Source organism: Mus pahari, chromosome 5, assembly GCF_900095145.1.
Source record: "Mus pahari chromosome 5, PAHARI_EIJ_v1.1, whole genome shotgun sequence".
Taxonomy (NCBI): Eukaryota; Metazoa; Chordata; class Mammalia; order Rodentia; family Muridae; genus Mus; species Mus pahari.
Genome location: NC_034594.1, coordinates 90,853,600 through 90,876,848, shown reverse-complemented (window position 1 = coordinate 90,876,848; position 23,249 = coordinate 90,853,600). Strand labels below are relative to the sequence as shown.

Here is a 23,249-nt window from a genome sequence, read left to right as displayed (position 1 = left end):
CTAATATCCGCTTATCAGTGAGTACATATCTAGTGACTTCTTTTGTGATTGGGTTACCTCACTAAGGATGATATCCTCCAAATACATCCATTTGCCCAAAAGATATTAAGGCAAAGATGGTGAAGATGGAGCAGTGGCTAAGAATAATTACTATACAAGCATGAAGGGCTATGTCTATGAATGCATCACTTGAACTCTCATTAAAAGAAAAAAAATCACTCAGGTTTTTATACTATAAAGAAATTGTGACAAAAACTCCATGGTATTGGTACAGTGACAGGCAGGTAGATCAATGGAATAGAACTCATGGCCCAGAAATGAATCCACAGACCTGCAGTCACTTGATCTTTGACAAAGGAGCTAAAACCATCTACTGGAAAAAGAACAGCATTTTCAACAAGTGGTGCTGGTTCACCTGGCAGTTAGCATGTAGAAGAGTGCAAATCAATCCATTATTATGTGCTTGTACAAAGCTCAAGTCCAAGTGGATCAAGGACTTCCACATAAAACCACACACACTGAAACTAACAGAAAAGAAAATGGGGAGGACCCTTGAGCACATGGGCATTGAGAAAATTTCCTGAACAGAACACCAGTGGCTTATGGTCTAAGATCAAGAATCGACGAATGGCACCCCATAAAATTGCAAAGTTTCTGGAGGCAAAGGACACTGTCAATAGGACAAAACTGCAACCAAAAAATTGGGAAAAATCTTACATCTGATAGAGGGCCAGTATCCAATATATAAAGAGAACTAAAAAAGTTATACTCCAGAAAACCAAATAACCCTATTTTAAAAATGGAGTATAGAGCTAAACAAAGAATTTCAAATGAAGAATATTGAATGGCAGAGAAACACCTAAAGAAATATTCAACATCCTTAATCTTCAGGGAAATGCAAATTTAAACAATCCTGTGATTCCACCTCATACCAGTCAGAATGGCTAAGATCAAAAACACAGGTGACAGGAGATGATAGCAAGAATGTAGAGAAAGAGGAACACTTCTCCATTGCTGGTGGGATTGCAAGCTGGTACAACCACTCAGTTTGACAGTTTCTCAGAAAATTGGATATAGTACTAACTGAGGATCCAGCTATACCACTCCTGGACATATACCCAGAAGATGCTCCAACATGTAACAAGGACACATGCTCCACTATATTCATAGCAGCCTTTTTATAATAGCCAGAAGCTGGAAAGAACCCAGATGTCCATCAACAGAGGAATGGATACAGAAAATATGGTATATTTACACAATGGAGTACTACTCAGCTATAAAAAAAAATGAATTTGGTCAGGAGGGGTGGGGCAGGGGCATCCATGTGGAACAGGGTAGGGTGAGGAGCTCATGTGGGATGTGGAACAATCAGAGGGTGGATGAGTGGGGCAGGGAGTGGAATATGGAGAGTAAAAAATAAATTAAAAAAAAATCAATGAATTCATGAACTTCTTAAGCAAATGGATAGAACTAGAAAATATCCTGAGTGAGGCAACTGAACCACAAAAGAACACACATGATACACACTAATTATAAGTGGATATTAGCCCGAAAGTTTAGAATACCGAAGATAAAATTCACAGACCACATGAAGCTCAAGAAGAAGGAAGACCAAAGTGTGGATGGTTCAGTTCTTCTTAGAAGAGGGAACAAGATACCCATGGGTGGAGATATAGAGACAAAGTATGGAGCTGTGCCTGAAGGAAAGGCCTTCCAGAGATTGCCCCACCTGGGGTCCTACCCATATGCAGTTACCAAACCCAGACACTTTCCTGGATTCCAACAAGTGCTTCCTGACAGGAGCCTGATATAGCTGTCTCTTGAAAGGCTCTGTCAGAGTCTGTCAAATACAGGTATGGATGCTCACAGCTAACCATTAGACTGAGCACTGTGTCCCCAATGGAGGAGTTAGAGAAAGGGCTGACGTATCTGAAGGGGTTTGCAAACCTGTAGGAAGAACAACAATATCAACCAACCAGAACCCCCAGAACTTCTAGGGATTAAACCAGAAGCCATGGAGAGGCCCATGGCTCCAGCAGCATATGTAGCAGAGAATGGCCTTCTTGGACATCAATGAGAAGAGAAGTCCTTGGTCCTGTGAAGGCTAGATGCCCCAGTGTAAGGGATGCCAGGGTCAGGAAGTGGGAGTGGGTGAGTTGGTGAGCAGAGGGAGGAGGAATGGGATAGCGGATTTTTGGATGGGAAACCAGGAAAGCAGATAACATTTGAAATATAAATAAAGAAAATATCTAATAAAAAAATAAACAAAAAGCTAGGTTTGACCCTGGGCCTACTTTTATATCCAGGGCTGTCAGGGATTAAGGCGGGAGGATCAATGGAGCTTGCTGGCTCCAAGCCTATCTCAAGTTTCACTGAGTGGAACTGTCCCAAGGGATGGAGTCAGAAAGTGATAAAACAGAATACACAACATCTGCCTTTATTTTCAGAGTGCACAGAAGTGTGTGGCACATACACATACCCAAATAAGAATGCAGGCTTTGTTACATAGGAGCCATATTTTAGTCTCTTAATGGTTCTGGATATACAGGACAGGCAGAGAGTGCATCTTTAAGTCTCTGTTCATGCAGCCTGGTACTAGGCATAAAACGAGAGCTTAAAAATATGTCGATAGTAATAAGCTTTGTCCTCTGAAATTATTTTCTGAAATTGGTAGGCTTAAAATAGTATATCAAACAGTGATCGATACTTAGGACATGCTAGAGAAAATTTGCAGAATAAATGTGTGTAAATTAAGAAGATAGGAGAGCATCTCCCAGAAAATTTGGGAGCTGCTGGAGGATGAAATTGGGGAACTGATGACTGAAATGTGTAATTCATTGTTTCAATTGACCTCAGAGTAAGAAAGGGGCTCGGTAACCAGTGAAAGCCTTGCATGTGCAAACAGACTGCAGAAAGTGACAGAAACCCCAGAGCATCACAGTTTACAGGGTGAAGGATGTGTTAGTAAAAAGGAGTATGATTCCTGTAAACGAGAAATGCAGAAGGTGACGCCAGGTACTCAGAGGAAAATGAAAGGCTGGTGTGTCTGTGGCTTCCTGGCTGCTGTGACAAAATAGCTGACAGGAAGCAATGCGAAGCAGGAACATTTACTCTGGGTAATACAATTCCTGGGAATACGATTCCTCATGGATACATGGCAGAAGCAATGGGAGCGTGTTCTTCACACTGTAGCTGCTATCAGGAAACTGAGTAGTAATACAGGTTAAGTAGTTCTATGTCCACCACACCTTCCCACAGAACACTTCATACCAGAATTTCCAAGGAGGATCCAGTTTCTGCTTTGATTTTGTTCAGCATTATACTGTGGAATTTTGGAGAGGGCTCCTTCATCTCCTTAATCAGAGGGCATCAGGTCCTAAATGCTAGTGTTTTAGGCTAAGGTATCACCTATTGGCTGTGTTTAGGCATCATTTACAAGAATAGCTGAGCTTGTAAACTGGCTCTGTCACTCTGCTATAGCTCAGCTTTCTTGAACTTTTGAATTCTCAATGTCTTTGGTAACATAGATGAAACCTATTAGGCATCAATAAGAAATAAACTGATGTGCTCATAATCTTATCAGAGTGTCCATGTGCTTGTAGCCTTGGTTAAAGAGTGTGCTCTGCACAGAAATGTGTGTCCAGGGGACAGATACGCAAAGGGAATCACTTTGAATTTTGGGAGATTGTCTTCTGAGCTAGGATTATCAGTCCATAGAAACTGTCTTGCAAGCTTCTTTGTTTCCTCATGGACATGACTCTACAAGTTCTTTTTTTCCCTCAAGGATCTTGTTCATGTTCTTTACATGTTTTAGACAATAATTTAAATGTTATCATGTACAGAATGAGTAGATCTCTACCTTCTTAGAAAAACTGACCTGCGTCAAATGCAAGGTGGTTTTTGGGATTGATTCAGGAAGATGTGAGTGGCAGGTCAGTTAAATATATGCATGATCAAAACAGAAGAAAGTACCAGCAGCAAATGTTTGTCTGACATATGGACCTACAATGGGCTTCTTGGAGTCCCCTTGCAAAAAGAAATGAAGCAAATCATCACAAACATAACGTGTGGACCAGACTTGAAATGGGAAAGCAAGTGATTAGGAGGCAAAGAAATTTTAGACCCCAGGACTCACAACCGTTAATTATGCTTCTTGTTCTGTGTTTTCTTTGTGAACACAATGAAAAGGGGGGTGGCAGTGCTGATGTCATCAAAGATTTTAGGTGACTTGGAAGTCTTCAAGTAGGGGAGAGATAGACTGCATCCCAGAAATAATTTTTGTAACTTTTGATGGATGTGTAACAGCAGGCAGGAGAGTCAGCTGGTTTATTTGTCCTGCCTCACTGCAGACCTAAATTCTGAGCTCAGGAAATGGCTCAGAGGGTAAAGGCACTGTCCTCTAGCCGAATTACGTGGGGTCTGTTCTTGGAACACACAGAGTGGAATAGAACAGACTTCCGCAGCTTGTCATCTAATTTACAAATGCACCCTACCAACACACACAAAGCTCAGACTGCTGCTCAGAGTTAGAATTTTAATCTTTGTATCTCTCTGGCATGTTTATGCCACAATCTAGAGACACTTTGTTCCACTAGGTTTCTAAAATTTGTTGCCAAATCTGTCCCTGAGATACCTTCACTGATCAGTTAGCTGCCAGGAGCTTAGCTTCTTAATAAATTATGAGGTATTGCAAAATGGCTGCTCAGTGGATCATTCACATATTTTTATGAAATGTTTTTTAAATATCAGTTTGACATACTTTCTTAGGGTATTTCAGAATTTAGACAGTATTTGCATAGTTGATAATTTCTTAATTTTTTATTTAGCAGTATAATGATATGAAAGAAAATTAAAATTAATCTGCGGGCTCATGGGGCCTGTGCAAGCCTAGGGGCAGAGTACAAAGGCTGCTAAGTCATCCATCAACTGGCTGGCCATATAGATAAGGGAGGTAGGCAAGGACGTTTAGCCATCCAGTGCCTCCCTGTCTTGGCTTGGGCTGGACTTTAAGATTACAGTCTCCCTGAACTGCACGTACTGTATGCTGAAACAATTATGTGAACCCATGCCGAATATGCGCCTACCCCAGATTCTTTTGTATATAAACCCCTAGCTTTTGAGGCTCATGGTCGATCCCTCTGTCTCCTTTGTGAGATACGTGTCAGCCCGGAGCTCCAATATTAAACTGCTTCGTGTGTTTGCAATAAGACGGTCTGTTTGTGTTTTTTGGGTGTGCGATATCTCGGGGTTGGAGTGAGGAAGTCTCCAGACAGAGGTCTTTCAGTAAACAGTTAAGTTTAATATTATTATTTCAGAGTAGGTTGGACAAGATTCATATAAGACAAGAAAAAAATGAGAAACTTTAAAAAAAGTAAGAAAGGAGAGAGAGACCATACTTTCATAATCAAGTATAATTAGAAATAAAACTTAAGGCTGGGTGTGGCGGCGCTCGCCTTTAATCCCAGCACTTGGGAGGCAGAGGCAGGCAAATTTCTGAGTTCGAGGCCAGCCTGGTCTACAGAGGGAGTTCCAGGACAGCCAGGGTTACACAGAGAAACCCTGTCTCGAAAAACAAAAACAAAGAAAGAAAGAAAGAAAGAAAGAAAGAAAGAAAGAAAGAAAGAAAGAAAGAAAGAAAGAACAAAACAAAACAAAACAAAACAAATTTTGACTAATAGTACTAATGGTGCATGGTCATTGTCAAGACTGTTGAGGGTTGATGGGATAGGGTGACAGCAGTCTGTCCACCCAACTTGTAGTTCTAAGAACCTTGGCAATTTTCTAAACACCCTAACATTTTTCCAGTTTGTAAAGGCTTCATTTTCTTTAGATGTAGAATAGTGGGGTGCTTGCCTTGAAAGGAAAAGTAAACAAACTCTTGAAAACCAAGTGAACCAACAGGTCAAGCAAGGTTTAGAGTCCATTGTCAGATGTTCTCCAAACACAGAGACAGGCCCCCTTGAAATGTTTCCTGAGGACTAGAAAGGCTAAAATAAGGGTGTTTAGATCGGAAGAAAATGAAACTTGGATTTTTTTTTTTAAAAAACATGGAAACAAAATAACTCAAAACTGCAACTCTGTCTGAAAACAGCTAGTTCTGAAGGAAAACTCCAGAGAAAATAAATGATCCAACATCCATTTTCACCCCTAAAGTCAACATAAAAATCTAAAATTGTTTCCATGACAGAAAGAGTGCTTATTTCTCACTCCAAACTCAACAGCAAAGCAAGCACAAATCTGTAAAAATTGATGTGGACTTCAATATTGAAAAACGAGATAGAAGTGCATTCTAAGACTATTTTTAAAATGAAAAACTGCCAAAGACCAGCCTCAGCTTGGTGAGGAGATCTGAGGAAGTGGTGTTTGGGAACAGAAAAAAAAAAAATGACTCCAAGTCAGATGATGGGGTGCAAGCTGACAGCCTGTGTTCTGTCTGGCAAAGCTTTCTCTGGAGATTATCAGACAGCTCAGCTCTGCAGACCAAAGCCCAAAGTCTTTTATTTACTTATTAAGACAACTGTCAGCCCCAATCTCTCTTTTGTTTATTCTACCTGTCAGCAATTTTGCCATTAGCACTTGACTTCTAGGAAAAGATAGCAAGCTAATTTTTCTTAACATTGCAAATGAATTGAGAGATCTGCCTGCTTTTGTAGGAACAGACAATAAGCTATCTGGGTGGGATCTGGCTTTGAGATCTGCACACTGACCACATCTGGACCTAAATTCGTTTTGCCCCAGGGTGACTTTGAACTCAGGAACTGCTGACCTTTGCATCTGCTTGCCTTTGTATCATTCTGACAAGTTGGCTTTTACTGCAGCTGTCTCTGTTCTTTTAGGTCCATGAAGCTCCTATATATAGTTAATTTTGTATCTTATATTTTGCATAGTTGAAAAATCCTGTTTATATATTTTTTTTGAACTCATGTTTTTATAGTTCTTTCCCACAGCCTTGAGCACTATCCTGAAGGCCACATAATTTACCATTTTTGCTAAGACACACTCACCTCCTGGACTCTTGTTGTTTCTGATCATCATGGAGTCGTTTACCCTGGCAGAAAGGATCTTCAATGTTAACCTTGGCATAAGGAATATTTCCCAAAGGAGGAACATGAAATTGTGTTTGTGTGTGTGTGTGTGTGCGCGTGTGTGTGTATGTGTGTGTGTGTGTGTGTGTGTGTGTGTGTGTGTGTGTGTGTATTACAAACAAGCCTCACATCTAGCAACAACCATTAAATCTCATAGATACCCATGCCTTGCTGGCTCTGTTACAAGAAAGAACCATGTCAAACAATCCCTTCAATGACTATGCAGGACTTGTCCGAAAGCCATGCCCAGTGAGAATATTGCTGCTAATGTCTTAAGTAACCCAAGTAAACACGACAGTAGTCCATGTTTGCTAACTAACTGGAATATTTACCTTATTCCTGGTCTCAATTAGAGATCCAGATAGTGAATCAGCAGCAAATATCAAGGAAGGTAAACACATTCTTTTCAATAAGGTTGGGCTAATACTGAAAGATGAAATAACTGAGTCAAGGATGCAGCCAAAGCTTCTTTGAGGGAAAAAGACCATGTTATAATATTACCATGTGTGTACATTTTATGTTGTTTTCTTTTCTTTTTTTGTTTTTGAGAAGAAATTTGTGATTTTTTTCTCCTGAATGAAAAAACATTTAATTATATTGTTATATTCAAATCATTGTTTCTCTTTCTTCAAATGTACATGTAATTTCATATATGAATGCATGCTAATGCAGGTATGCCCCAGTGTGTGGTTGCATGAGGTTGTCTTCAGTTGTCTTTTTTGTCTCTATCACTTATTATCTACTTAGGTTGTGTCCATTATCTTTCTGTCTAGTCTTGTTAGCCAGCATGCTCTGGGGGCTCTAAGGATGTCACCCCATCTCTAAGGCCTTTTTGTGGGTTACAGAGATCTGAACTCCAGTCCTTGTCATTTGATGGTAAGCACTGTGCCTGCTAAGCCATGTACCCAAGACCTAAACTTCAAGCTCTAGAGACAGCTTGTAGAATCACCTGTGACTACTGTCCATGATTTCTTTTACTTATGGTTTCTTGACAACTTTTATTTACAGGAAGTTCACAAATGTGGAACTTCAGTGGGAAAGAAAGTATTGTTTTCTAACTTATAGCATGTGTCTTACTCTGAAACTGGTAATTTACTGACAGTGCCAGGATAAGTCTAAACTTTGACATTTTTCTATATTTTAATCCTTTTTGAACCTTGAATGGTAGCTGTTCAGCACACTCAGAGAAAAATACGTATTCCTCAGGCATAATCCCATATTTAGCAAATTTGGACAGGTGATATAGTTTATTTATTTGAGTAAGTTATGTAAACTCTCTCACACACACACACACACACACAAACACACACACACACACACACACACATATATATATATATATATATATATATATATATATATATAGGCAGAAATATCCTCAGTCATTATGATGGTGAATGATAATTATCAATTTGACAAAATCTAGAGTCAGCTAATAGTTGAACATCTGAACATTTTTGTAGGGAACTATCTTGATAATCCTAATATATATAGAAACACTTGCCTACTGTGGGTGGCAGCATTTGCTGGTTAGGATCCAGGAGAAAATGGGAAGAGCAATAGCATGGCATTCATTACTCCTTCTAATTATGGATGCTCTGTGACCAGCCACCTCAAACTCCCACAGTTGTGAAGTCTCTGCTAGGATAGATAATGACCTTGAACCATAAGAAAATTCTCACTTATATTGCTTTTATTGGCAGAATTTTACCACAGCACAATACACAAAAGAAAATAAGATAGTCAATGACACAGGATAAGATTTTTGTCACTATGTTTTCTATTTTTATAGATGATATAACCAATTTTGTCTTAAAATCATTGAAATTGCTAGAAGAGGTGAAACATACTGATACTCTTATTTCCTTTGGATAGAGGTACACTGGATTCAGAGCCTAGATGTGATCTCATTATTTATGAATGGACACAGGACAGTGATTAAACCCCCACAGTATGGTTACAGTAAGATGACAGAGACATTCGTTGGTTAGCATGAGATGGTTACAAATCTCATCTTTATTCACTGGAAAAGGAAAGTATTTCCTACCCAGATGCTGTCTTCTTGATTGTACAGTTGCCAGTTGTGCCCTGTGTCACTAAACATCAGGCGATAGCTTGTGACCCAGTCAGAGCTTCCATATCTTCCCTGTGTGGCTACAGCTGTAATCTCCACTCTGTTTTGCAGGTCAATTTGGAGCCACTGTTGGGCATTGGAATCTGCTGGGGACCAACCACCAGTTCCTGGAACATAATGAAAGAAAGACTTGTAATAATGCCTTAGAAAGTCACCATTTACTATGGTAAAGATACATGAAATTACGTTCAGCAGTTAAAACACAGTTCCTGACGCTGAACTTAAATTCCTAGTACTTTCAAAGCCAATTTTCTACCTTTTATTCCAGGGCACCAGGATCAGGGAAAGCAATGTGATTGTCATGCCACCCCCTTCCTCCCTTCTTCCATTTTCTCTCTCTTGCTCCTTCTTTCCTTTCTCTGTCCAAATCAGGACTACAGAACCACTAGGGGACTTATACCTTACTATGGATACAAAGTTGAAAGAAGACATTCATTGAGCCTTCATTTCATTCATGGGAATCATTTATTTATTTAACCTTCATTCTCCATGTGAAGAATTTCGGACACAAGGGAAAGAAAAGGTCAAAGAAAGCATGGGCACAACCTTCACAGGAGAAAGGCAGAAGTAACAATACTGCTCTGAAATGCTTTTCAAAGACAGAGCCAGTAAAGTTGAATCCTGAAGTCAGGATAACCAGGAAAGGCCAAGATCAGCTGGAAAGTTGGGATGCAGACAGGTCTGCAATCACACATGCATAGGAAACAGAAGAGGGAATGGTCTATGAACAACCACATTCCATGTCAAAGCCTGGCAAATTTCATATGTAGTCCACCCCACTAAGACTAAGGAGTTTGTAACAGCTAAATGACCCCTAGATAATTCATGGAATTTGAACTTTGTCAATAACCAATATTCATTCTCTCAGAACTGGAAGCCTTAAGGTTTTTGTCATCTTGTGAAGTAAGGAAAATTAAATGAAAATAAACTTTTACTGACTGCTGAATTCTCAAATCCTCTGGAACCTCGGGTGAGAGGCATTGCAGAGTGGTTGGTGAAAATCAACCATTTTGCTGGTCTTTTGTGCAGAACAGGAGGGAAGCGTACTACTAAGCATAGCGCTAAACTTACATGCTCATTCCTATGATGCTATTGCTTGCCTTTTAAGTGGAAGAGCATTTATTCAGACTTCTGCTTGGTAGCTGAAGGAATTTCTTTATTCTGGAACCCACTACACATTCATTCAGACCCAAGTTTCGCTCATGTACTTTCTGTATTCTGGTCCCCAATATACAGTCCCTCACTATATAAGACTAAATATATTGATACTGGAGCTGGAGGAAGAAAGACAGAAATCTTACTGATCTTAAGACATATATAGGACATGGGGACTGTTTTCAGGCATCAGCTAGTCTCTACTATTCTTATTTGATAAGCTTCATTTTATTTTCACCAACTAAATAAAACTCAAAACAGGGAAGAAAGATCCATGATTTTCATCTACTCTGAAATGTACTCTACTTAGTGGCCGGTATGCCACATGCAATGTAGGTATACTGATTCCACACTCTTTTTATAATAAGAGGTCTGCACATATGTCTCTCTCTCTCTCTCTCTCTCTCTCTCTCTCTCTCTCTCTCTCTGTGTGGTTGATTGTTTTCTTTNCTCTCTCTCTCTCTCTCTCTCTCTCTCTCTCTCTCTCTCTCTCTCTTTCTCTCTCTCTCTCTGTGTGGTTGATTGTTTTCTTTGATTTTTTTGTATTTTATATTTCCATATTATTTGCAGCTGACCACAAGACTAAGTTCTCAGGAATAAAAGCTATATGTATACTTTGATTACTTTCTTGCCTCTAGTTTCCCCTTTCCTGTGAAAGATACAATAAATAAGACCTAGATGATGCTGGAATGATTCCTGGGAAAGAACCTGGGTGTCTGCACCATTATGAGCTCCCATGAACTAGTAAGACTGAACCAATCAACAGTAGGGAAAAGAATCAATACTTTTTTGATCCAGCTATTTTATACTAGAATTTTCTGTGGTCAATCTGCTTTACTTTCTACAAAATGTCTTATGAAAGAAATAGCATCCATTTCGTGACAGTGGAAGAAAGAATAGCAGAGTTTTAAAAATTAGACAATCAGGATTCAAACACAGTTCAAAGAATTCCAGCTCCTTGAGATAATTTTAAATCAGAAAAATAATGTGTCTAAATCCCAGAAAATCTCAGGTTGAGATTATTTAGTGTGAAAAAGGCTTGCTTCTAAGTCAGACCACCTGAATTAAATCCTGAGAATCACATGGTAGAAAGAAGGATCTAATTTTAGTAAGTTGTCTCACATCAATACACCCCCCCCCACACACACACACATAGACTCATAAAGCTAGAATGTTGAAGGTATTAAAAAGAACTGGATATAATAGAATAGAAATGGTTCAGTGGGGTGGAAGATGGGAAGTTAGGGTAGAGGGATATAGAAAAGCATGATGAACCTTTGAAAACACAATATCAAAACTATTACTGTTGAATCTTCCTACAATATACACATACACATATAAAAAATGAGTTTGACCATAATTAGCCTATTATGGGAGACAATGTGCTCCAGCATACTATAGACTCTCAGATAAAAAGATCAGCACTAGGCATTGACTAATTAACTGTTAATTAGTTTGTACAGTGGGATTCCATACTTCCTATAAAACTGCAGCTATTGACATTGTTCTTTGTTGCTTTCCAGATCTTGAAGGCAAGACACTATTGTAGAATATTCAATATACTTGAATCATATGACAAGGAGAGATCAAACGAATTGATTTTGAAGCTTCATCTTTATGGACTAGTATCCACAGTGGTAGAAGGTGCTAAAAAGTCTACCAGTCTGGAGAAAAGTACTCATCAGTCATAAAAAGCTGTGAATCATGTGAGATACAATATTCACAGCCTTGGCAAGTCATACCCACTGTTATAGTAATGGCATGAATGGCATGGGAATAGCAAACCCTTTTCTGGCAGGACATAAGTCCTGTTTCACAAGATCTAACCCAAGGCTAGTTCTGTTAACTGTGTCAAAACTCAAGGTCAGGCTTTAAATCCTGCTCTATAGGATGTAACTTATGACTGCTACTCTTAACTGGTTCAGGAACTCATGGCTGCCTTGATCAGAGGCCATAGCGGAGAGCCTAATACTATTATTCTGCTAAGTGAGCATAGTAATTAACTGCCCCCTAAAATCTTACCATTATGCCCATAAATCACATAAATCAGTACATTTCTGAACCCTCATCAGAACATTTTTTTTTTCTTTTTTTTTTTTTTTTTTTTTTTAACAGCAAATGGTGATTAATGCAGAGACTCACAATAGTTCTACATGCGGAGAACAGAGAATATGGAGTACCCAGTTCTAAATGGGCCAGTTTTATAAGATTTCCTTTCTTCTTGACTCTGGCATCATCTAGGAAGAGGGTATAAAAATGGCCTTAAATGCTAGAGGCAGTTAATGTCTCTGCTGAAATAGTAATTGCCAGGTGAGACTGTTCACTTATGAACTCACAGCAGCTATAAGTTCAAGACAGATAAAATCTCAGCAAAGACAGGGAATGTCATCAGAAGCAACTGATGGCTTCCATGGGAGGAAGTGCCAGATTACTTCAGAGATTTGCCCCTGAGAGTCTATATATGCATAGTAGATGGACTGATGGCCATGTTCATACAGATGACATTAAGTTACTAAGTAAGCTCAGTGGATTTAACAAATACACACATAAACAACAATAACAGCAACAACACAAAAGGTAAAAACATATAAAGGTAGGAGGAATAAGCAATAGGGGGCCTAGAAGAGGAACTGGAGGGGAGAGGATAGGTTTGATCAAATACATTATATGATGTATGCATTTCTTGGTCTATAATAGAGAAAACCGAAATCAATGAAGATTGATAGTCATGGAATAGTTACTTGAGTCTCCTGAGGTTTCAGTTGCAGAAATACACGTTTGCTGCTCCTATTTTCCTCTTTATCACACTCAAAAGTCCCAAGCACTACTCCTGCCTCTCTGCTAACTCCTCAGAACTGAAAGAGGAGGTGCAGATTTTATTTCTTAGGAAATTCAAACTAATTCTGGAACTATTCATCATGCCCAGTCTCTCTTGCTGCTCATTTCAGAAACTTTGTTGTTCTTAAGAGATAAAAATTCAAAGTGGTTTTAAATACTCTCACCACAATAATACTAAACCTTGGCAGAAAATGGTTGTATGATATTTTTTCTGAATAGTTAAAGACAGGTTGATTTATATGCCTATTGTTTTTGCACATAGCATTTCCTTTAGTATATCTGTATAACAAATAACTATATAAAGGTAATAATATACTTATTATGGACAGAATATGATGAATATATATGATGTTCACTAGTTTGAAATAAAAAAATTCAAACTTTCATAATGTGCCTTTTATTGCCAACAGTCCCCAACTAGACTTCTTGTTAACGCTTTAGAATTTTCTCTTTTACAAATATTTACATGTAAGATAAAGTTAGGAGAAAACAGTTCTAGGGTGATAGCTAAACATCAAGTAAAGTGCTTGCTGTGCAAGACCTGAGTTTGGATCCCAGTACTCATGTAAATCCTTGGCAGATGTGTTGACCTAATTGCAGTCTCAGTGCACAGAGTATAGAGCCAAGGGGTTTCCCGTGAAAACTGGCAAGTTGTACTAAGAGGATCAGTGATCACTTTGATTAGTGAGATTCTGCATCCAAATCAAATGAAGAACAACCAAACACAAGCTATTGAGGCTTGGTCCTCAGTTGTACACCTGTATACATGAGCATGGATGGATCTCCCCACACAGATGTAGACACACACACACACACACACACACACACACACACACACTCACATACACCATGCATGTACATAAAAATGCAGCAGTATGTTTCCTTTATAAAAAAAATAATAAATTAAATGAAACAGAGGTAAAATTAAAGTTTTATAAAACTTTAAGTTGAGGTATTTAGTTTAATTTGATTTAATTTCTTCAAACCTGTCTGAAGAAAATCACATTTCCCTTTTATTAGGATAGAGTAGGAGTGGACAGAAAAAAAAAACAAATCAGTTGTTTATTTGTTTGTTTGTTTGTTTGTTTTTGTATTTTGTGACAGGGTTTCTCTGTGTAGCCCTGGCTGTCCTAGAACTCACTCTGTAGACCAGGCTGGCCTCGAACTCAGAAATTCACCTGCCTCTGCCTCCCAAGTGCTGGTTTAAAGGTGTGTGTCAACATGCCTGGCTCCAACAGCATTTTCTTAACCCTCCTGAAAATGAACCAGAATCAAACAGTTGCTCAGTTTAAGTGCTTAGCATGAAGATCTACCTACTAGTTGATAACTGCCCAGGCTTTTAAACTCTGCTGTTAAAGGTAGGTCCTCCCCTGCATTGCCACTAATAGGCAGACCTTCAGGTTTTATGTAGTTGTCATGGCAAAACTTTTTTTTTTATTAGCCAAAGAGAAAATGTGTTTTAGAAAATGATGAGGGTGACAGGATATGTATAGTCTTTCTAAGACAAACCTATTTCTGAATAATAGCAACATTGTCATAAACACAAATAAAGAGGCATGAAGTCAAAAGTGTCAACTGAGATGTGGTTGTTCACAGCTCTGACTGATGTTTCTGTGGTTCATAAACATAAAGGACTCTCATCAATCCTGCAGTTTCCACTTAAAAGCACTTAAGAAAAAGTTTCAAGAAAACTTTAAATTTTATTACATTTATTTATTTATTTAGTGTGTGTCTGTGTGTTTGTGTGTATGTGTGTCTGACTCTGTCTGTCTGTCTGCCTCTCCAAACTTGGATACTTATGTGCCAAGGCATGCATGCAAATGTCAGGAGAAAATTTGTGACATTTGGTTTTCTTCTTCTCTCATATGGGTCCCAGGAAATGTGTTAGGCTACTAGACTTAGAAGTAGATGCCTTGACCTGCTGAGCCACCTTTTAAGTTGGAAATGAAAAAAATAAAATAAAAAAAAATAAAGAAACCAAAAACAACAACAACAAAAAAACCCCCACCAATAACAACATAAAAACCCTCTCACCTTAGCTATGTTCAGCGTCCAAAAATCAGCCATACTTTTTAGAACATAAATCCAGGGAAGATTTTAAGACTGTCTGGGTTTGTATCTAACACCCTACAAGCTGCACTAACTGCATACTTGGCTGTTGACATGATTTTTCTTTCTTTTAGACCAGATCCCATGTAGCTCATGCTGGACTCAAATTCCTTATGCAGCTGAGGATGATGGTGAACTTCTAATTATCCTGATTACATCTCCACAGTGCTGGGATCACAAGTTAGTTCCACAGTGCCTGGTTTTACATGATGTTGGGAATTCAACCAGGGTTTTGTGTAGATTAACTAATTACCAATTAACAATGTATGTGCTGCCTAAGACAGGTAACTTCATTTTTTTTTTCTTCAGAAAATGTGGTGAACCTAGATATTAGTACAGAAAAATAAAGGTCAGGTTCATTACCTAGATTTGCTAGCAAGGTTAGGTTAAAGGGGGTTCTCTCAACTGTGCTCAGCCCTGGTGCCAGAGAAGTTTGGCAGCTTATCCAACTTCATGTGAACTATAATTGACAAAGCAGGGGATCCCATCTCAGACAACCTGAATCTAGCACCAGAGCTCTACGAGCCCAAGCACTAGCAGTCCCCCATTTCTACTCTTCTTCTCTTTAACCACCAGAGCCATAACTCAACTTCACATTCTCTCCAGTGTCTCTTTGAATTTTGGGGGAATCATCAATCAAATTTCATTTGAAAACATTATTTTTGATATTAATATTAGTGTGTGCATGTTTGTGCATGTGAGTGGTTGGGTATATTTCATGGTGCCCATGTGTAGGTCAGAGGAGAGATTGTGGGAGTTATTTCTATCCATCTATCATGTAGAACACAGGGATTGAACTTTGGTCCTCAGGCTTGGCAGCAAGTGTCTTTATCCTCTGAGATATCTCCAAATTCCTAAGAATGCTATTTGAATTCCCTTGTGTCAGAGAATAAACCAGTGTAGAGGATGTAACCAAATACGTTAATCGAGTCCTTCTGGCTTTAGGTTTATGTTTCAGGTTGCAACGGTGACTAAAATCTTATTGAAGAACAGACAACTTGTTTATAGAACTATAATGAAACTTTAATTAAGACAAAGAAAATGTGCCCCTCCCCCCATCTTGCTAAATCTCTCAACTCAGCCTTCTTTGCCACAGTGCTAATAGCCAGCTTGAATGTAGGCTAGAGTAGACTGAGTGTGAACCAGAAAAAATCATGGGGAGATTAGAATTTCCTCCATTCCTACCTGATTTTCATTTCCAGCTCAGAAATGAAAATGAGAATTGACTGATGTCATACACTGACTATGTTACTGAGTGAAATCTTTTCAGAAATATATATCAGGCATTCTAAAAATAGACTCCAACAGTACAAGGCCAGCTCAAATAGTTAGGACATACACTATTTTTACACCTATTATTGCACACTTAGAGATTAGCTTATTTTATTGTTTTATTTTTTATGTTTATGGTGCATGCATATGCTCAAATGTGTGCTTTTTTCCCAATTTTTATTAGGTATTTACTTCATTTACATTTTAAATGCTATCCCCAAAGTCCCCTATACGCCCCCCCCCCCGCTCACCTACCCACCCACTTCTACTTCTTGGCCCTGGTGCTCCCCTGTACTGGGGCTTATAAAGTTTGCAAGACCAATGGGCCTCTCTTCCCAATGATGGCTGACTAGACCATCTTCTGCTACATATGCAGCTAGAGACACGAGCTCTGCAGGTGAGGGTTAGTTTATATTGTTGCTCCACCTATAGGGTTGCAGACCCCTTCAGCTCCTTGGTTATTTTCTCTAGCTCCTCTATTGGGGGCCCTGTGACCCACCCAATAGGTCACTGTGACCATCCACTTCTGTGTTTGCCAGGCACTGACATAGCCTCACAAGAGACAGCTATATCAGGGTCCTTTCAGCAAAATCTTGTTGGTGTATTCAATAGTATCTGCGTTTGGTGGCTGATTATGGGATAGATCCCTGGGTGGGGAAGTTTTGGGATGGTCCATCCTTTCATCTCAGCTCCAAACTTTGTCTCTGTAATCCTTTCCATGGAAGTTTTGTTCCCAATTCAAAGAAGGGGCAAAGTGTCCCAAATGTGTGCTTTTATACACATGTTTTGGACGCTTGTGTACATTCGTGTAAAAGTCAGAGTCCGGTGTTTAGTGTCTTCCTGTATTGCTCTCCATATTGTTTTGATGTAGGGTCTCTCCCTGAAACTAGAGATCCTATTTAGTTTCAACTTGACACAGCCTAGAGTCATTATGCTTTTATTTAATTGACAGATTGCTCAGATAAGCCAGTAGGGTTATCTTTATTATTAGTTGTGGGGAGGTCCAGATCCACTGTGGCCACACATTCCTGGACAGGTGATTTCATGAATGCTAACAAAGTAGAAGCCTGTGATTAAACTAGCAAAGGATGGTGTTCTAGATTTTCAACCTCCATGCTTCTGTGTGAGTTTCTGTCCTGACTTTCCTCAAGGATAAATCTACTTGGAAGTTCAAGCCAAGCACTTTTCTTCCTCTAAGTTGCCTTTTATCAGTGTTTTATCATAGCAACAGAAAGCAAACCCAAACACTGGGCACACTGATTCAGCTACACTAGCCAAATGACAGTCGAGTATAACTTTTCTTCACCTTCCCAGTGCTGGGATTGCTGACATAGATGTCCATACCTAGCTCTTACATGGGGCCACGTGTCTTAACAGAAGTCTTAATGTTTCCACAATAAGCACTTTAGAAGCTATTCCTCCAGCTTTTGACTCATTTTTAATCCCTAAAATAAATCTTATAAGGAGTGGGTTTCGATGGCCTGTGCCTCTCCACACAACACACAGAAGCCCAATGAACAGCAAACATTTTTCTACGACTGAGGATGGAGCTAGCAGGGAGAAATTACATCCTCAGTTATTACACATGTGGTAGCCCTGTAAACCAATCTTCATTTTTTTTTTTATTGACAAATCTACTTAATGTGTAAAACACTATAATAAGTAAACACAAAGACCTTGTGCCTTATAGTAAGATGACTCACTCAGTACAACACTTGCCTTTCAAGCAAGAACACATGAGGTCAAACCCCAGTACCTATATTTACATGCAGAACATAGTGGTGCACAGGGCAATCCCAGCTCTAGAAAGAGGAGACAGGTAAATCACTGAGGCTCACTGGTGAAAAAACTTAATTTCAGGCCATTGAGAAACCCTGTTTCCAAAATGATGATGATGATATCATATAATAATCATTATATAATATTATTTTATAATAATGTAATAGTTTCTACTACTATAATGAACAAAAAGAACAACAATAACAATTAGCAGTAGTGGTAATAATGGTATAGTTATATTAAGTCTGAATAATGACTTGTGAGGTTGTCCTTTAACATACACATACATATGTATGCATACACATACATAAACACATATACATTACATACATGAGAAGCCCTGATATGAATATAATGCTGTATCATATGTCTAAGAGTAATATCATTATCCTCATATGTGCCTGCACCTCTAGGATATAGTAGCAGGGGAATTGCTCCCCTTTTTTGAGTACTGTCATATGTATGAAACAGGATTTGGGCTGAAGAAAAACCCCTAAGACTGGGATACTGTTGGATGATACATATACAAGCTTCTTTGTGGGAAAATTGCTAATTAAGGCCAAACTCTACCATTCACTGGATAACATTCTGGGGTTTGGCATTTAGTGGAGGACTCCATTCATTAACAGTGTTTCTCCTTTGTTCTTGTTTGGGGCATTCTAAGCCCACACATATGTCTCTACCTGAGGAATGCCATATAGCCTCAAATAGTGTATATCCTATACACTAATTTCTTTTCTTCTATACAGAAATTCTATACAGATTTTCTTTTCTCCTGACAAAACATGTTCAGCCAGCATCTGAGATGCTGGAAATGCTGCCCCATGGTGTCCCCATGAGGCATTCCAGATAACCTAAGCCCCTAGCCAATGACCACTTTCCATCCTGGATGTCCTTACCCTCAGTCCTCCTCAACTTTATAAGCCTTTATTCACCCTAAGTAAAGTTGAGCTACCTACTGACAAGCAGTCTCAGTGTGATCCTTCACCATATGTACTTACAAGGTTTCTGAACACCTTGTTTGATGTCTCTGCTCCCACTGTCCTCATGGACCAAATGGGCCCATGATCTATGAAAGTGTGGAAACCCACTGTTCTTGTGAGTATATATTATCACAAGATGACCTATGTGTCAGATGGTGGTGTGACTTTAAGGACTAACAAAGCTCTGGAGGAAAAATAAGTGATAACTTCACCAAATACCCAATATGATTTTTACAATGATCAAAATCCTATAGGATAGAATTGAAAAGATGGCTCATTTATTGCTCTTCTGGAGGACTCCAGGTGGGCTCCTAGCACCTACATCAAGCAGCTCACAACTGTCTATAAATTTTGCTGTATGGTATCCCACAGTATCCTATGCTATCTGGCTTCTTCACACAAATGACTTCTATGCACACAGACAAGGACACACACACACACACACACACACACACACACGCACACACACATTGTAGAAAGTTCTGGAACAGGGTTATTTAAGACCAATTTGCAAAGAACAGCAAAGGAATTTATTACAGGAGACTCATGAAAAGGAGGGAAACTTTTGTGTCTGAATAAGTCCCAGCTGTAGTCAAGGGCTGTTCACTGCCACCAGAGCAACATTGGGAAATCATTTTGGGTACGTGTTACTTTGATTTCCTTGGGAAATCAACTAAGAGACAAAGACTTTAGTGCAAACAATTCATCTGCATATCACATCAGAAGACTAATGAATGTGAAGAAAGTGTGGAAAATGCAGCCTGAGTGACTAATAGAGGACTGTATCTTCCAGAAAGGTATTACCCTCGTGTCTATTTCCAAGTTTCAGCCCAAGACAGAATACCATGGCCATGCCAGAAATTCATAAATAAATATTCTCCCACATCCCCACTTTATCCATGCATGAGGTGTTTGCATGTGTGGATATAAGTTCACAGGATACTCATAAGTTTAGTAATGTACAGAGAAATAGACATGAATAATTCTTATTAGCTGTTATTTTCTCCATGGTGTTATTGAAGCATAAGTAACAAATTAATTATATATATTAAACTCCATGGTGTGATGATTTGACATCTGATCATATTGGAAAATTGTAGGCTTAGATTTTTCAAAACCTTCTTTAATTCCTAAGTTCTTCAACTACTCCTCTAGCCCACTGACCAAAGGTAGGGGGAAAGATGGTTAATAGAACAAGGGAGATGTGACACTGTTTTAAAAATTGTTCTTTGGGGCATTTCCAATCTTAGTTGTCAGATTATCAGCAATCTAGTCCAAAACATTAAACAAGAATCAGTAGTAACAGTCCAGTCCAATTGGCAAACATCGAACATGAATCAGTAGTAGCTGCTTGATCCAGAAGAAAGCACAAGGCTCTGCTGCATTGGCATGAGTCCATGGAAGTAGTAAGAAGCAGCCAGACTACCTTAAGAAGTTCTTTGGCAGACTTTTCTTTACTAAGTCATGACAAGCAAAGATGAATGAAGCTTTCCAAGGCAAAACAATGTAAGAGGATTATCAGTGAAGACCATCAAAGTATTGGAAGGCAAATCAATATAAGAGTGTCATTCACTGTCTGTTGGATTCTACTTAAACTCTTTCCAAACATCACATGTTCTCTATAGTGTATGCTTGAGCAAAACATCCTCTCACATGTCTGCCTTAGCAAAACATCCTCTCACATGTCCGCTTCTACAACATATCCTCTTCTCATCAGACAACTTCCAGAAAAACATCATATGACAAAATTGAGTCTCCAACTAAACCAGAAATTTCCACTTCATAAAATGTTTAGCATAATCCAGTTAGTTGATACAAACTCCCTTTCAGGTGGATGTATATGTGTAAATATATGCTCTACATCATTGTCAGATTTCAAGTGTACAGTAGAAGATTGCTATTAGTAAGCCACCATACTATACCACTGGAGCCTCAGCATTCTTCTGTTGTTTCAACAACTGGGTCTTCACCTCAGGCTGGCCTGGATTGCACGGATGCTGAAGATGACCCAGAACGTCTGATCCTTCACACTGTCTCCTCTGTGCTCTGATTACAGGCTTTTAGGGACATACATAAATTTTACAGTGCTGGGGATAAAGACCTATGTAGTCACTGAACCAACTGAGCTCTCTCCCTACCCCCCGCTAATGTAGGGTTTTCCATATCAGTATACAATTGTAGTAGCCTATTTAGCTGTTAGCTAGATTCATTCCTCTCCTTCATTTCTCTACTGAATACAAAATCACTCAGGCTTCTTAATATCTAAGCACAAGTTTTGATACATGCACATATACCAACACATTCATTCAATGTAGCCACCTTCTCTGAACTATATTTGAACTCTTAGAAGTTGGGGATTAAGATAAACACACAAGTTTTCATTTCTAAGAACATGGTATGAAAGTGCTAATCAATAAATCCATGTCAGAATATGATATTTGGTCAAATAAAAGCCAGAGCAGTCATAAAAAGGTAAAATGGTCACATCCAGGAACATCTAACTCATTAAAAAAGGAATTCTAGGGCAGCCAGGGAAACACAGAGAAAAAAAAGGAAAAGAAGTGAGACTAGGGAAGCAGAGAACCAGCCTGACCAGGGGCACAAATCCCTTCCTGTCTGCACCAGCACAAGGTCACCTAGGGCGTGGAGTGGGCAGACACCCCCACGAACCCTGGAGGACTGCCCACATGAACTTAGGATCACTGGTGCACAGAACACATCTTCTCCAATCCAATTGTGCACAAAACCTGAGACAACACTAGGGCAGCAAAGAACTGGCCTGACCAGGGGCACAAGCACCTTCCGGTCTGCACCAACACTGGATGACCTAGGGCGTGGATTCTGTGGACAACCCTATGGTCCCTAATGGACTGCCCATGCGATCGTAGGATCACTGGTGAGTGTAATACAACAGCTGCTCCAATCCAATAGTGACGGGCCTGTGACAGCAGAAACAAGGACACCAGAGCCTTTCCTGACCAGAGGATCAGGTTCCTTTTAATTGGTCCAGGTTTACCTTGGTTTCAAACAGTCCAGGCAACTCCAAGGTCCTCAAAGGAGACACCACTTCCACACACTGTGACATGCCCAGGATCTTTGACAACAGGATCCCAGTATAACAGGAGATGGGTCACACTAGTATTTGAGTGTCTCAGAGGANCTTNACTGCCAAGAACTCAGACACACCCAGAATCTCAGGTTCACAGGACCCCACAATCAAAGAATCACAGAGAAATCTGGACTCTGAGAAGCCCTGAATCAACTGGGATTATAGGAAAGACAGGGTCCAATCAGATATATTGAGGGCAGCAAGCACTAGAGATAATCAGATGTCAGGAGTCAAGCCTAAGAACAGAAGCAACAGAAACCAAGGTTACTTGNCATCATCAGAACCAAACTCTCCCACCATAGCAAGTCCTGAATACAACATCACACCAGAAAAGCAGGACATGGGTCTAAAGTCACTTCTCATGATGATGATGGAGGAGTTTAAGTAGGAAATATTGGAAATCACAGGTAAACAGATAGAAGACTTTAAAGTGGAAACACAAAAATCCCTTAAATAGTTACAGGAAAATGCTACCAAACGCTACCTAAAGAAGATGGAATTGAACAAAACAATCCAGGATCTAAAAATGGAAGTAGAAACAATAAAGAAAACCCAAAGGGAGACAACTCTGGAGATAGAATCACTAGGAAAGAAATCAGGAATGATAGATGCAAGCATCAGCAACAGAATACAAGAGATGGAAGAGAGAATCTCAGGTGCAGAAGATTCCATAGGGAACATGGACACAATACTCAAAGAAAATGCAAAATGCAAAAAGGTCCTAACTCAAAACATCCAGGAAACCCAGGACACAATGAAAAGACCAAACCTACGTATAATGGGAG

General features: G+C 39.3%; 1 protein-coding gene across 1 annotated transcript in view; it reads right to left on the bottom strand.

The window, feature by feature from the left end:
* The window catches only part of Cntnap5 (contactin associated protein like 5), an 858,611-nt gene that overhangs the window by 634,121 nt on the left and 201,241 nt on the right, over window positions 1-23,249 (bottom strand). The window contains exon 3 of the mRNA XM_029539128.1: window positions 9,133-9,326. Coding sequence (XP_029394988.1) covers window positions 9,133-9,326 — 194 coding nt within the window. The remainder of the gene's footprint in view (window positions 1-9,132; window positions 9,327-23,249) is intronic.